The sequence below is a fragment of the Mytilus galloprovincialis genome, chromosome 3 (genome assembly GCF_965363235.1).
Source record: "Mytilus galloprovincialis chromosome 3, xbMytGall1.hap1.1, whole genome shotgun sequence".
Lineage (NCBI taxonomy): Eukaryota > Metazoa > Mollusca > Bivalvia > Mytilida > Mytilidae > Mytilus > Mytilus galloprovincialis.
Window position 1 is genome coordinate 12,597,553 of NC_134840.1, and position 17,771 is coordinate 12,615,323.

The following is a 17,771-nucleotide window of genomic DNA, read 5'->3' on the forward strand; positions in this document are numbered from 1 at the left end:
TCTATTTGATCTTTTCGTAATAGGATCCCACACTCCTATCATATATACTTTCAAAACACCGTTCATTGATGAATATGTATATAGCTATTGTTTGGTTAATTTTTGTAGTTTCTAGTATAAATCTTTGAAATCATTTGAGCAGTATACATGTGTATCCCTTTTGTCCTTTATTTCAACACTCTGACGAAAAAACGGATAGTATTTGGTAAGAATGTCCTGTTATCCTGTTTTATAATGCCCTATACCAAGTCAGGAATTTAGTAGTTGTTATCAAATAGTTCATGTCTAGGTTTTTGGCTTTTTTGCACTTCTTATAAAGTTCTGTAATCTTTTAAATCTTATCATATGTTATGTGGTAAGACTATTATAACATACTGAATCGAGATTATTAAATAGTTTTATTCACAAAAATTTCCAAGGATTTTCCAAACTAAAGAAAAACAAGCCATGTGTAGGTGGAAAATTTAATGGTATGATATAAATGAGGAGTATTTGTACAGTTGTACTATTGATTCACACATTTTATTTACATTTAAGTTCATGGCACATAATTTTGTAAAATTGCTAATTAAAAAAAAAACAACACTGATTGTTTCATTTTCTATGTACATTCATTTTTTGATTCACTCACATAAATCAGACTTCCATAGCACTTATTAAACATGTTAATTTCTGTCATCTACATACATATAAAAAAATGATGTATAAAAACAGTTATATCAAATTTATGAAAATAAAATTCAAAATATCAATAAATCACATATCAAAAACAAAGAGCCATGTGGTATGAAATTGTCTAAATGCAATTTAAATCACACATGTATGCATAACATACAGTCAAATCAGACATGTAATTATAACATACAAACCATTCACACATGTAATCATAACATACACACATATCACACCTGTAATCATAACATACAAACATATCACACATGTAATCCTAACATACACAGATATCACACCTGTAATCATAACATACAAACATATCAAACATGTAATCCTAACATACACAAATATCACACATGTAAGCATAACATAAACAGATATCACACATGTAATCATAACATTCACAGAAATCACACATGTAATCATAACATTCACAGATATCACACATGTAATCATAACATACAAATCACATACATGTATGTCACCCTTACATACAAACAAATAACTTGTGTAAGCATTACAATCACACAAGTCATATATCTAATTTAACAAGTCACATACCAAAAAATTATAAATATCTTAATGAACAAACAAATTACATATATCCGAACAAACAACCAAACCACATATGTAATCAAAACATTAACAAAGCACATATGTAATCATCACAAACGAATAAATCGCATATGAAATACCAATGAATAAATGTTTCAAAAATCCCACGTGTAATCATGAAATACAAAAAATGGTAAAATAACATATAAATGTAATAACAATGGAATCCTTGCTAACAACGTAACTAATGTTCTAATGACTAATATTTCTAAAATGTCTCTTTTTCCATGGATTCCAAATATGTAATTTTAAAGGAAATGAAGGTGTAAGGTATTACAATAAAAAAAAACATTTCACTCTAATTTTTTTAATTGATGAATAAAAAATGTTAAAGGATTATAGTCAGTTTGTTCAGACACTTGGGATATTAATTTCCATAAACTTTATACAGTTGTAGAAGTTAACCATCCATATGAAAATTTTCTCTATTAATCATAGTTGGTTAGGTCAGGGATGTGTCAGATTAACTTTTATACACTTTATAAAATTCAAAAAAGAGATTTTTCTAAAACATATAATCCTATTTTGTGGGTTGATGGTTAATTTGAATAAATAAGAGGTTTTTAAATGTTCACTACATTTTGTATAAATGTCTCAAAATAAATAACAAGCAATATCTACAATATAATGAAGTCCATTTCATCAATATATACATATATAATCAAAACCAACTTCTACTGATAAGTTAAATGCTACAACCGGTTGATGTCTTATAATGAAATAAAATACATATATGAACAACATATTCCACTCTAGTCTTGGATCATGTGTCACTGATCGACGAAAGTAGTTACTTTAGACCTTACATAGAAAAGATTGGACTGGGACCAAAGGCTACTTTGTACACGATAAATGGGACATTTCATAAGTAACTACACCATATTAAGAGACAGACAGATCTCACCGGAAAACAAAAGACTTTAAAATGCAAGAAGAGAATCACTTTCATTTAATAAGCCTTTTTTAATGTAAATTCCCTTTGTGATATTTTATCTTCGAAACGAACTATAAAAATAACATATGAAACCCAAATATTGAAGAACATGTTCTGTATGTATACTCTAAACCTTTTAAATATACATGCAAATGTCAACTAGCCTGTTTACACGCTTACTCCACATAGGAATATTATTAAAAACAAACTAATGCAAACAATTTTCACAGCAGACCTGTAGCTATAAAATAATGCTGGATTTATCTCCCTTAGACTGGGTTCGTTGAACATGGAATGTAATTAGTACCCGTTTATAATTTTTAAATATTTTTCAATTCATCATCACAAATGAATATTACAGAGAACTATCAAAAAGCTTATAATAAAAGTTAAAGTAGTACTATATTTGGCAGCAGAATTAATGTTACTCTGTGCGTCCATGTAAGTGGTTCCATCATCTTCCACAACTAACCATTGTTCATCTTTATCGTTTTTCTCTGATTGTCCTTTGTCATCTTGTGCGTAAGGGTTTCTTATGTCTGTCATTTCACCTTGATTTGGACATCCTAACCACCATGTAGCAACTGATCTTGGATATGTGCTGTCAACCTACAAAATAAAGAATTATAATAACGACTGCTGTTTGTTCTTTCTACTTGAAATGTGTAATCTAATCATAATTATCCTTGTACATTTGGTGTAATCTGACCACCCGTTTATATTTCTATCATTAAACTGGCAACACTTGTTGTTGGAAGTTTAAATACGGTCATATTTTCTATTGAAAATTATTTAGTTTTGATGTTGGACTGTATTCATCTATTTTCTTGCAACGTTATTAAAGTTTGAAAAATAAAAGCAAATTCGAGGGTACATATTTGTGTTTTAATCATTTGCTCTCCATAAAGTGACTTAAAATTCATCTTTTGTCATGAACTTAAATTCACGGGTTTCCCTACATTTGAAAATCAACAGTATTCCACGAATAGAAATGAAATATAGATTATGATGTACACATAACATATAGGTTGGTCTGCATAAATGGTATAATTTTGATTTCCGATGTGTATGTAATTGGAGGTGAACCGGTACGTAGTTTTATGGGCCTTCAGTATATGTTTAAGAAATAAATTATGAGGATATACATATTGAACAATCATTGTTACAAAAAATGCAATTTAATTTTAAATTGATTGAAAAAGAAAAGTAGAAAAAAATTGAATAATTAATCCAAGCGTGAATAATATAGCTAAATCATAACTCCAGGTAAACGTGTGGGTTGTTAACATTCATCATTTTAACCACACTTCTCCTCACAGTTATAAATTAATAATACAATTTGAAGATCTGAATAGTAAATGTCGATCGATAGTCAAAACTTCAATATGTCCTTAAACACACAGCCATTTAATGATTGCCAATGAGACAACTATCAATCTATACGTTACAAGAAATGTCTCTCTTATGTTCAGAAAACATATAAAGACGGATTCATTAACCAGAACTCGATTCACAGAAGGGATCAGTTATAACCTCTCTTTAGACCTGTTATAATGTTTTACAACTGTACCAAGTCAGGAATATAACAGTTATTATCCATTCGTTTGCTGTGTTTGAGCTTTTGATTTTGCCCTTAAATTAGGGACTTTTTGTTTTGAATTTTTCTCGGAGTTCAGTATTTTTGTGATTTTACTTTTTCCAAAGATCCGTTTTATCCTTGATAAAAATACAGTATATCCTTGATAGAACTGTCAGAATAAATTATAGAATTTCTTGGCTTGAACTTTCCATGAGACGTCCAAACAAGGTCTGCCCGGATAAGTTCTACTATAGATCTGTCCATATCTATTCAAGGGTAAATTGATAGCAATATACGACGAAAAATTAAAATTTTTGCGGTCGTATAAAAACTGTTGTTGAGTAGAATTTTCTAAATGACGTAAATAAGAGCAGTTAAATAAAGGCAACAGTAGTATATCGCTGTTCAATAGTGATAATTATATTATGCAAAACAAAACCGGGTATCAAACTTAAACTAACAAAACACATCAATTAAAAGAAGAAAACAATGGAATAAAAGAGGCACTGAAGTGCAACAAAAGCAAACGCCAACATACATAGAAACAAACTGTGGACAGCAACTGCCTTATTCCTGACTTTGTACGGGTAATTTTAATAAAACAAAACAAAAAGTTGATTGAAACCTAGTTCTATGGCTATATACTAGTATTACGCTTATATGCCGACTGTCGTCAGATTGGTGTCAAATGCCCAGTGGTGTGCAGACGGCCGACGTGTGAGGTCATCTAATCACTTATGCAGAGAACCCAGCCAAAACTTCTATGCATTTAAGTAAAGGTGACTCTTAATAACCACACACAAATAAAACGATAGATTGGTTTCACTTTCAAGTTTATATTATAAGAGATTCGTTCTTTGGCTCTTTCTAATTTACTTTATAAAAATGTATGATTGTCGATGAGACAAAATTAATATCCATGTAATACCAAAAAACAAAAAAAAGTTATATACAATCTCACTTTCCAATTTATATGGAATTTGTATACTTTATGTGCAATACATGCTGTATCATAATATATTACGTTAAATGCTGTTTTAACATTTCAATGGACACCCTGACACCTGATATATGTACAACTGTCATATTTGTTATGTTTATGTTATTATATTCACAATGAAATATTGTTCAAAATTTATGATTACACCTGGATAAGTAGATAAAAATATCACGCCAAAGATATACGTTATATGGGAATAAAACGAGACATAAGGTATACGTCAAGTAGACTGAAACCCAAATACAGATGTTATTAGAATATGTCACCCAAGCTTTTAATAATCCAAATCTGGTATAGGCGTGAATAAATTGCACAGACACAATCACAGATCAGCATCTACTATTAAAACTCAACTCTCAAGTAAAGGAACACATTCTGATGATACAGTGCAGGGATCTGCTGTTACTTTAACGGGTGTTTCTATTAACAGTCATTTCCATTTGCATTCTATTTTATAGTATATACTTTGGTAAAAACATTGGAGGGCTAATTTAGATGAAGAGATGTTTGTTAGCAACAGATAGTGTGATATGTGCTTTGCATTACATTAATTATACTGTAGCTAAATGTAGGAGGCTTCGATGCCGATATTGACACTGGGTAAAATGAATACATGTATTTATATGAATCTATAGTGGTCTGTATAGGTCCGTAAGGATGCTTTTGTGAATGTTGTCTTGTTTTTGTATTAAAATTCCCCGATCTTTTTAAGTATAACACATTTTGAAGTATAGTATCTGACATTCAAAACAAATGCTTACTGTAAAAAGATGATCATTATATCTGTAATATTTCTCGCCACTGAAAAAGTAGGTCCTTCCATTCTCCCACTTAAAAGCTGCAGTTATCTTCCTTGGTAAACCTCTCCATACCGACACTGGTCGGGGATAACCGTACTCCACCTTTCTCCCAGAATATCTCCAATAATAACCATCTGAAATAAATGTATTTGATATAACATGATATCATTATATTACTTTGCTATACTATATACTGCCTGAATATCTCAATTGAGTTATCCAATTGACACTGAATTGACTCGGTAAGAGATTAAACGGAGCCAAATAGTAGTGTATCTTTTGACTAAAATTAATATAACTATTTATACATGCCTATCGTTTTGATAAATCCCCATTTTTTAATACTGAAATATATTTTAGAAATAAACGAAAGACAACAGAATTATTCCTTTCTATGATTTTTCATATGTTACACACATATATTAAAACCTCTATAGTTAAATGTTTCCTTAATTATTACGAATTTGCCATAACCATTCTAGAAATATAACACATATATAGACAACATGAATACCATCAAAATAATCGGTGATAAATAGATTTTAAAATTCGTTGTTTTCAACTTGGAGATTCTCACCTTTAAAGAAATAAGTTTTACCATTACCGCTCCAGACCACAGCAGCATCGATACCAGCAGGCACTCCACTGAACCCAACAGATATCTTTTTAGGACCATATATTCTCTTAGTGTTCTGGAACTTCCAATAAACATCGTCCTATAAGCGAAGAAGAAAAGATATTTTGAATATAGACATCTGCATACAAGAACAATTTCTAATGACAGTTGATTTCCATTTTGAATTGTTTTACATTTCTTCATCATGGGTCATGATAAATGGTGCTGTACGGAGACCTTTAATTATTTTAATAAACGTCAAATCTATAGACTGACGGTGTCATTGGCAAACATACCATTCATCTTTATTTTTATATCAATAGTTTGTTTCTTACCTTAAAAATATAGGTATATCCATTGTCCCATGTAATAGCAGAATCTATTGGTCCCTCTACACCTTTGAAGTCCCACGATATTCTCCTCGGGAAACCTTGCTCAATACCATAACGGGTTAAACGATAATGATGTTTTCCTGCAACAGATTATTCAAATATATAATTGTCATGCCAAACTGCATTAGCAGTACTAGTACTTTAAATCACTAAAAACTTGAATACATTACAAATCATGTTGAAAAATTATCACATATCTAAGCCCAATAGTCACTTGCTTTCAAAGTCTTGTACGACAATATTTATGAAAAAAAAATCCCAAGATGTACTTCTGCAGCAATATTTATTATGATTGTTTCTAAAAAACAAAAAAAAGGTTATAACATTTTATAATGTTATGGAACACAAATAGCAAAAGAAGACCATGAGCCATATAATTAATTATGAAGAAATGCTTAAATATTAATTTACCTTAATCAAATGAAATCAGATTTGTTGATAGTTGTAAAAGATAATAAAAAATATAAATAAAACCGTTGACTGTTCAAAAATTCATAAGGTTTTAGAAAAAATACCTTTAAAGATATAAGTTTCGCCATTTTTCAGTCTTGTTATGGCGTCTATATAAGCATGTCTACATATGTGTGGGATTTGCACAACTGGACTTTTATATGTTGTAGTAATTCTGTCTGCAGTAGTTGCTTTTGTTGTCCATGGTTTGGGAATCATGTTTTGGTCTTTCATTGGTTTCCATGGTTTCATCGGTTTCCATGGTTTCGTCGGTTTCCATGGTTTCATCGTTGTAGTTGTTGTGGTAGTTGTCGTTGGTGGTGTTGGTTTTGGGGTGTTCTTTGGCGTTCCTATAAAAGACAAAATTAGAAAATTGTATGACTTATTATACAACCTAACGTATTGATGATTATAACTATCAATAATGGCTTACTAGATTCAGACAGTTTCTCACTCATTCACTCAATCTTTCATTCGTTAGTTTTGCTTATTTTAAGGCAGGTTGAAACTGTCAGTTAGTAAATGTTGGCGATTATTTGCATTACACAAAACATTAAAAAGAAATAAAAATATGAAATCACACCAATCTTTTGTTGAAATCGAAGTTTTGTTTTACCGATTCTCAGATATAAATGTACTCATTATTTTATGCTTAAGCAGTTCAATAAAATGCATCAAAAATGACTGCAACAACGCTCTGTAGTCCTGTTTAAAAATCTTTCTTTTTTTACTGTGTATATGAATAAATTGATGAATAAAAATTAAATTTAATTGTATTGTATCCTCAATTTCCACTACGTTTCATCCAAGATAAAGATAGGGGTCATGTTTCTCAGTCTTATTGTATGTGGGTTTTTTTATGGACTTCTTTGTCTCTTTTTCGTTTTTCTTAATTTTAGCCATTTTTGTTTATCTTCAACTGAGTTTTGAATGTCAACTATTTTTGAAATCTTCCGCCTCTTTTCTCCAGATTAGAGACAACTGATACCATTGTATATGTTTGGTTTCATTGACTTTAATTAACGATGATTTTACCATATAATGCCTGTATGGCAGCTACATCATCCCTTCCAAGTTTGAAATCTTTTGTGTGGCCTTTATAAAATGGTGCCATTAACGCACTATAAATGTTGGAATGTGCCAGTCCTAAGGAATGTCCGAATTCGTGTGTTGCAACTTGAAAAAAATCCACACCTGCAATTTAAAACTACATTTACTGCTATGTTTATTAAGAAGAGAGTCTGGTTTATTATTATATAGTAGTTAAGTAGTTCATGTTGATATCAAACAGTACCGACTCAAGTTAATATAGTGTCTGTCCTTCGGTAGGCTTGTTGTCTCTTTGCATTTCCCATTTCCATTCTCAATTTTATTTCTTTTATGGTAAACGGCCTCTTTGCTTGACCTCCATTATCTGACTGTTTACTGAGATGCCAACTAGTACAGAATAAAATTTGGCCAACAGAAAATCATTCATCGTGTATACACTACACTTTTCTTTATCAACACGATCAATCGAATACCGAAAGTAGGCAAACCGTTGCAACTCTTAGAATTTGTAATTTAAAAATCTAAAACAAGTTGATGAGTGGATAAAACAAATGATGACGTAAAATATAGCAAAATTCGGACAAGAAATCAGAGCAATGCCTGCGAGAAATGGAAATCTTGTAATTTAGATATCGCATTATCATAGAAAAAAGAAATAACAAAAATCAAGAAGAAAAGAGAATTTTAAAGGAATGTTAAAATATAAAGAAAAGAAATTAAAAGCAAAACCGTTCTTGGCGTTTTAAACGGAAACATTATTAATTTTCAAAAAATGAAACATATATATAATACATTAGTTACATGAGGTGTAATAGGGATAATGCGCTAGAAAACTTTAAAAGATAAATTCGAACTAATGAACAGATCAAGAAATTTATTTCGAACACTTTACCGTCGGGAAGGTTAATAGTCCATGGTTCATCATCATCAAAATGGGCATCTCCTCCAAACTGTGGGAAGAAAGCATGAGCTAATGTTTGACCTTGCCCATCAAATGGGTTATTGTCGCCATGCCAATATTTTTCAAATCGTATATCAATATCCACTGGTCCGGAGTATTTTCTAGTAAATGTTAAAGGTGAAACTTCGCTCCAAACCTGTGCGAAATAAAAAATAAAAATAAATATATTTTATTTGATAGTCAGAAACCTTCAGTTTTCATAGGGACCTCTGTTTGAGTTAAATAAGCACTATTTTAGATATTAACTAAATCTTTTGTTTACTACGGTTTTTTTTTTAGTTTTTTAGTGATAACGTTATATTTTCTCGCTTTCTTTATCTTTTGTCCCATAATTTTGATTGCACCCTATAGTGCTTATCCTACTGTAGTCCTATTTCTTAATTTTATGAATTTATGCTTTTAATTCCCATTATTTAGATCCCTTTTACTCACTTGAAATGCATTGTGAATTTCCCTGTCGACATCCACTTTCTTTATCTTTGAACCATATTTGGAAATTTTATATGTTAAATAGTGCTTTGACCATTTACTGCCTGTAAATAAAATGCATCATTTTTAAAAATCTGACTACTTCCAATTACCACTCGAGATGTAATGAATGTATTACTCTTATGTCAACAACAACAGTATGTTCATGTCTATGCAGTACAATGGTATGCAAAGATCAAGTCCTACATAACATCTGTAATAGAACATTTGTCAGCAAAACAAGTATTTTTGAGGGCCAGTTATTGTCAATGTTTCACAGATGAGAGTCAGATGACCGTGACGTATAATACATGTTTACCCATGCTCTATAAAAAAAACCAATTATCACACATCTACCATGGTATCAGTTGCCTAATTGATAAACTTTATAGTTTCAAACGTTTTGGATATTCATTCACGTCAATGTAAGCCAAAGCATCTTAATGACCAAGAATTGTTAATCTTTCATTAAAGCAGTATAATTTTAATAAAAATAAGATCATTGAAACTGTTATCACCAAGATATTGGAACTTTTATGACAACAATGTTCATATGGGAACCAAGTGTGCTCCTTTTCTCGTCGACTTGTTCCTTTGTTTGTATGAGGCGACTCCAACCAGTAGCTTATAAAGACTTTGTGTTTCACTGTAGATAAATTTGTTGACGATTGAACAACTGCTGTTATATGATATAATATGTTCTGAAGTCTTCGATACTTAGAACTTTGATTTTAATTTTTACAAATAGAAAAGTACATGTAGGGGTTGCGTTTCTTTTGAAACTCAGAATAATTAAAACACTTAAATTTTCTTATTTCTTGTATTACAGGCACAATAATCAGTATGAAGTAAAAAGAAAAACGATTGGTTTAATGTGCTAATTCAATTGCATAATTTGTAATTATTGTAGTTACCATGTAAAGCGTATCGTTTCTTTCTCTTGGCATTATCAGACGTTCCTTGCATGTCGTCCTTGACGCCACACCTTGGGCGCTTCATCATCTCCTTTGTAGATGTGTCAAGAACACCTGGAATGAAACATACATTTCTCTGCATGTTATTAATTAAGGAATGACAGGTGAGAGACACGTGTGGTACCGACTACCATACAGACATACCGGATGGCTTCCTTTGTTACAAAATGAAGGTTGAAATATTTCATATTCATTTTTCTTGTCAGAAGCCACATGTTTTTCATCAGATACAGAGACATGCAATCATATATTTCAATGTTGCATTTTGGGAAATTATCAATACTAAGGAACTTAATTTTCCATCGCATTTACTCACTGTCTAGTGGACATGACTTTAACAATTGTATGCGATCTATCTACTTTACACTTGTGTACGAGCAGAAAAGGAGAGCCAAACTTTTTTTTACTCCAAGTTTTGGACAAAAATACCTAATTAAAAAAAACGAATACGTAAGAGGACATTGACTAACGCCTAGACTATAGAAAAAAATGGATTTTTTTGTGCTTGTCGCTTTTTGTATACCTACTTAACAACCCCACCTTTGAGTCCACCCATACTGCCTTGCACATTCTGATAGGGCATTGCTCTAACATATTTTACATTCAGTCACATGACGGAGTTTGCACTAGTAGGATAAATGCAGGTCGTATGATACAGTATATTGTTCTGACACTAGTATCTGAAAAACTTCTGGTTACACACATATGACATTTGTAAATAAACGGGTCAGTGATAGGTGTTGTGAATGGGATTCATAATCATTAATGATGATCTTTCTTGTAAACATGCGTCCATTATACATTTATAAAACAATAGAGGAAATTTGAACTAACGTTAAATCTTTACAACAGAACATTAATTGTTCATAAAAAAAATATGGCAACCTTTGTTGGATTCAGGGAAACTACGATATGTTAATGTCTAAGGCGGCATGCTATTCATATTAGCACAGATATTTTAGCTGTTTAAACGTATATCCATGTCCCTTGAGTTGCGTGAAAGAATGAAAACTATTTATAATCTGACATTAACCAATTGATAGAATAATGTTAATACAAATACCACCTGCATTCAACGCTAAATCTGATATTTTTACATCGGAAATTAACTCTGAAAAGATATCGGTCCAATAATCAATTTGAAAAAAAAACAGTTGGCGTTGTACTTGAAAATTCTAAAAATAAAATTTATTAAAGAGTCAATTGTCATAAGAAAAACAGAGAAAAAAAACCAACAACAACCAAGAAATAAAAAGCTACTTGGAAATCCTAAAAATAGTCACGATTAACTCAAATATGTCGATATACCAACGAAAATAGACAGACAGTAAGTAAATGTTTCCAGACTTTTAATGTCTACATGAATTTGTTCAAGGGTATGTACTACTTAAATTTGAAGATATGATTACTTTGTGTTGTGGACTCTCTAAACCTACGTTTATAAGGGGTTGAGGCTGAAACCTGCATTAAGGTTTAAACGGGTTTGAAGATGCAACTTATATTAAAGTTTTAAACGGGTTTGAGGATGAAACACACATTTGATGTTTCGACCAGATGTTAGGATGAAACCTTTATTTAAGTTTCAATCGAATTTAAGTTTGATGCCCATAATATGTACTGGGTCTGATCAGACTTCCAAAGATTTACAATCCGAATTTACACGTCAATTTGCTATTAGTATCGTTATACAAATTACTATAAATTACTTATTTTTGAGTATTACATAACAATAATTATTTCAGAAGTTAATACTGAACGCTGAAAATAATTAAGCAGATTAATTTTATGAAAAGTAATTAAGTTATTGGTACCAGTCTAGCTGTAAATAGATGAACGATATGATGCCACACAGACGTTTTTAAAGAGTGTCTATTGTATGTCTTAATTGGGTGTAATATTTTGCACTAAGAAACAAAATTTCTTAACATGAATGGCGTCAATGTAGAAAAAACTTGTCCGTAAACAAGGGATGAATAGTAGGTTTAAACAGTGGTAGCATGAACATTTGTTTAAAGTATACTTCCGTTTGTTCAAATATATTACGTCACATTACCAACAGACGTGGTAATACGTCAATAATAGAGACACAACGACACATATTCAGGACAACATACAGACTTCATTTATAGATAGTCAGGTATCGACAAAACATACCAAGGTCTAAAAAGTCTTAAAAAAAACTTTCCGAAATTACACAGAAGCTTTCAAAGATGTGGCATCAACTCATTTTATTTTACAAAATTCAAAAAAAATATATATATAATAAATCTCAAATTAAACATGTAAAAGAACCTGGAAGAAACACAAAGAAAATTGAGACGATGCCAATTGCCAGCTATCCAAAAAAACATGTCGGATCACAGCATTTGGTTACACCACACAAAACTCTAAAGAGAGAAAACTACCATGGAAACAGAAAAAAGTATTTATAGAACTTTTGCATGATTAAGATGCATGTGATATTTTGGAAAACACCTAAGTTATTTTTATAGCTAATGATCTAATGCACTGCGACAGAGTGTACATGTGGTTTACCTTCATATTTAAAGTTATGATCTGATACAGATAGAACGTTTCATTGCCCGTCTATCATTCATCAGGTCATTAGGCCATAAAGTAACTTAGACTTTGATATCTATATAGACCACAAAGTACCCATGAAACATGCACCATACATAAATCATTTTGTACCTGTAAACATTAATTTGTTATGATGAACCAGAAGCACTTCCGGAAATAAGCTTTGATAAATTGATTGCTTTATGACTGCATGTGATTATTATTGTTACACTCTCAGTTTGACATCAGCTTCTATTTTCTACTAACGTTTTATGTTTCTTTAGATACTTTGTTCTACCAGAGAACATTGTGGAGCAACTGGAATCATGATATCGACTTTAGATTGTCTAGATTGATATTTTGAAAAAAAAGACGGGATATTGGGTGTTTAAGAAAAGTATGAAATAAGAAAAAGAAAACAGAAACACAATCATGTATTCAAATTCTTTAGATCCTTTTCATTTATATGATGTAATGTATGAATAATAATTTAGCTTTGGATGTACTAGACGAAGTAACAATCAAAGAAGGCTAGCTACCTTTAAATTGATATAATAACACGAGGGTTAGGTCACATTCAGGTTTTAATAATATGATCTGGTTATTTTAACCTACAAGGCTAGTGGTGACCTCTAATGCCATTAAATGGAATCAGTAACAGGGAAAATTAGTCGTACCTTTTTAAAGACCTTTTTTCCAACCAATTACATAGCTATTCATGTTTATAAACTCACCTGTAACAGGTAAATTGGCCATCATCTGAAAGTTTTTGACTGCATCTTTATAGAACTCCTCGGTTCTGTATGCAGCACTACCTGATGACTCCGGAGGTATATAACCATATTTCATTAAATAATTCTACAAAGATAGGATACAATAAAGTTGTAAAGTCAAATTTAGCATAATGTACTGAATTATTTTATATAAAAAAAGAAGATGTTGTATGATTGCCAATGAGATAACTCTCCACAAGAGACCAAATGAAACAGAAATAAACAACTATAGTCACTGTACGGCCTTCAACAATGAGCAAAGCCCATACCACATAGCCAGCTATAAAAGGCCCCGAAATGACAAATGTTAAACAATTCAAACGAGAAAACTTAGACAATTTTTTAATTGGGTTGCTGTCTCAAGACTTTAACCCAACATTTCATTTAAATTGATTGTTATTTGATGAATAGTGTTTTCTAATTATACGGGTGATATACAATATACTTTAAATGGATGAATTGGAGATAATGTCATAATACTACAGAAAACATATACGAGTTTTGTGCTCTTAAAAATGTGATGTGAAACACTATACCACTTCACATTTCAATACAATCACAATATCGGCGGGTTAGTTCATAAGAACATAGATTACTATCAGGATCTTCTTTCAAAATTTTCCGCTACAACTGAAGAACTGAAAAACACCATGTGACAATGGTATAGTATATGGTTTTTAAAGTTGATGTTAACAGTTTTAAAGTTAATCTGTCTCTGAGGTAAAAAGTTAAATAGGTCGCTCTTCCAGCAAGTTAGATAACTGTCATTAATTAACATAGGTAACTCATCTTTAACCCTTCTACCTCTAAATGCACGGTGATAGCGTACACTTCCTTATTTCTAAATAGCCTGAATTGATTTGATGGTCTGAAAGCGAAAGCAAACAAAGACAACTAACAGATTTATTCATTCATAGATGTATAAACCCAAGTTATATATCTCGATTTATATATACATCTATGATTTATCAGGAGAGGTAATAAGGATTATGAAAGTATCAGGAATTCTGGAAATAAATCAGCCAAAGTATAAAAAAAAAACTACATTAACAGACTACCAGTCATTTAATAGAAAAAAATGAAATTTACCGTGGGATAATTCAATTAAATATTATGAAAATTGAATGTTGCTCTACTTAGCGACAGCAATACATATGTTTGCTATTCTTAAAAAATGAACTACTGACGTCAGACACCCACTGTCAAATCAATAATGGTATATCATTTGACAAAACATTATATAATTCTTACCGTTTCATCTGCATTTATTACTAAGTTTCCCAAGGTTTCATATTTTATAAATTGTAACACTAATGTTAGACTAAAAATCAGTCTGTTAACTATATCCATAATGGCAAACACTAATTTAGTTCCTTGTTATTCGAATTAGCCTAAATTGTACAGAGAAATTATAAAAGTAGATTCATAATTTAATCGATATGAAAATAAGTAATATCTTAGTTGCTTCCTACTCCTAAAATAAAGTTTGTGTTAAAAAACCATGTATAAATATATAAACAAGTTACGTCATGATTGACAGCTAAGTTCAAATGGGCGGTCTTAGTGCTCTATAGATGAAAAGAGCGCGGGTAATTGCCCTACAAGAGAAGTTTGGAATCAATCACCGTAAAGTTCATATTAGTATTAAAGGGAGTGAAGTAGCCCTGCTCTATTGATACCGTACATTAATTGGTAGTCTGTAGTTTTTGTTTATGTAACTTTTGCACCCAATAATTTGTATTAACCAGAAATCCGATAAGAAGAATGGGCAGTTACATGATTATAATGACCTAACATCCGATGACCACTAACTCCAGAACATTTAAAATCACTGACCGATTCTTAACTTCATCCAATGTATAGTACAAGTCATAAATTATTTATTGTCAATTTGGTAAGCTTCAACATACATGATTCTAGACAGTGGTTTTGATAGAAATGATACATTTTATTCATGAATGTTAATTGGTTTAATTGGAATTGATCGGATCGATTGATGCTCTTTTAGCCTTGACTCCAGTGGCAAACATTTCATGTATGTTTTAGATAAGAACATATTAACAGTAAATCCAATGGGTACTTTATATCAATCTGATTTTTCAGTTTGTTCTTTTGTTGTATTATATTGCCACCTGTCTCGGGTTAGGAGAGGGGTTGGCCAGATAAATAGTTTAGCCATATTGAATATTTGAATTGTTTCATATTTCCATGTCAGGATCGTTTATAGCCGACTATACGGTATGTAGTTTTCTCATTGATGAATACAATACGGCTGTCTATTATAAAGTATGCTCGTACAGATAATTCAAACATAATGAATATATGCTATTATATATATATATCCCACACAGTGAGTGTAACCCCCCCCCCCCCATCCCTCAGCTGGACAATGGAGGACCAGATAACTCCTATGACCCTTATGGTCGGTATCATATTCATTTACATAGAAATAAGAACAGGTATTTTCCTTTGGCCTTAATAGCAAGTTGTCATATTGTCAATTATTGAATTTCAACATCTCTTAATTATAAACATTCGCTTGTTTTTCTGTAGATTTTTGGAATTTTTAATTACGACTTCAGAATTTAAACAATAGAATATTAAAGACAATCGACTGACTCACTGACACAATTCCCACGTCTCAAAGGCTGAATCATGCATTTTCAAATTAACTATTATATAAGCTGTATATAGGTTAGGAGTTAACATTAAACCGCACGTGAGCATCTCACCTGGGTAAGACAACACGTGTGTACAGGTAAAAAAAAAAACTTCATATCTGCAGTTTTGAAAGAAACTTAACAATAAATGTAAGAAAAAATCTGATACTAATATGAAAAAATGTGTGGTATCATTGTTCAATGAGACAACAACCCAACGAGACAAATAGAACTAAAAAAATCTCGAAACACATCAAGAGACAAGTTTGAGCAGAAGTATACTGTTGGCCAGTACATGTCTTTTAATTTTCATTGTTGGGGTCTTGTATTCTTGATAAACATATAATCCCCAAATCTACGAGTATTCGTAATACAAATTAGCTGTATCCAGAATCATATATGCACTCATCACAAGTTTCGAATTGTACCCAGAAAAGTGTCGACAAACTCTTAGTATTCGTGAGTTGTTTTTTTTACTTTCATGTAAAACCCAAGGAACTGTGAAGTTCCGGTTCTGTGTAGGTTAAACATTTACTCATATGCGATAAAGCACCATTTGACGAAAAATTCAACCACAGATTAAAAATATTTGTTAAAAAAAGAGTATGCTAGGGTTAGTAACAGATCATAGAGTAAGTATTACACAATATTGAACCCAATGAACTCTTCATTCGATTTTCCGCATTATTTGCATCATAACACCGTTGATTCATGAAATATGTGAAAACATTTAATTTACCATTAAATTCAATACATCACTTTGTAGTATTGAAAACGATTTTGAAATAAGTGCAGATAGATTTGAACTTAAAAACATGTTGGTTAAAAGATTAAGCATTATATACTTTGTTCCTTGAGAGAAGAGTTTTTAATACATATTTGTTTTTTACTTTTTGGATAAACGTTTGTTGATAATTAAAGATAAAATATCATATAAACGAAAGAGGCACATTAGAGTAAAACAGGATAAGTATTGAAATCTTGTTTGTATGTTTTTACAATCTTTAATTGATAACTATCCACTCAGTATAAGGGTAACATATAAAAAAACAAAATACATAATTTTAAGCGCATCCGTAATGTGGATATTAAAGAAGGGACACGCTTTTAAAAGACTTGCTGAAACTGGCAAACATTGCAAGTTTATGCAACAGACAGTTCAAAGACAAATGTTACTGAAGGACAAAATCAGAAACTGTTAGCCAATAGACACTGTGACAGTCTAAAGACAAATGTTACTGAAGGACAAATCAGAAATCGTGAGTCAA

At 31.2% G+C, this 17,771-nt stretch overlaps 1 protein-coding gene across 1 annotated transcript; it reads right to left on the reverse strand.

Annotated features, from left to right (window-relative positions):
* Nucleotides 1-837: 837 nt before the first annotated feature.
* LOC143069877 (matrix metalloproteinase-18-like) lies at nt 838-15,319 on the reverse strand. The gene is made up of 13 exons (XM_076244683.1): nt 15,095-15,319; nt 13,805-13,928; nt 10,452-10,565; nt 9,502-9,602; nt 9,001-9,205; nt 8,083-8,252; nt 7,697-7,709; nt 7,214-7,408; nt 6,552-6,688; nt 6,178-6,316; nt 5,562-5,734; nt 2,650-2,830; nt 838-908 (listed from the first exon to the last, which is right to left on the reverse strand). Exons 1-13 carry the CDS (start codon nt 15,191-15,193, stop codon nt 838-840), a joined length of 1,722 nt encoding a protein of 573 aa, XP_076100798.1. The 5' UTR covers nt 15,194-15,319.
* Between the last annotated feature and the right edge of the window lie 2,452 nt (nt 15,320-17,771).

Coding starts and splice junctions, on each gene's coding strand:
- LOC143069877 (XM_076244683.1), bottom strand. CDS start 15,193: ATGGATATAGTTAACAGACTGATTTTTAGTCTAACATTAGTGTTACAA. Junction 9,603..10,451: donor GAAACGATACGCTTTACATG/GTAACTACAATA, acceptor TTTTATTTACAG/GCAGTAAATGGTCAAAGCAC. Junction 6,317..6,551: donor GATATACCTATATTTTTAAG/GTAAGAAACAAA, acceptor CTTCGCTTATAG/GACGATGTTTATTGGAAGTT.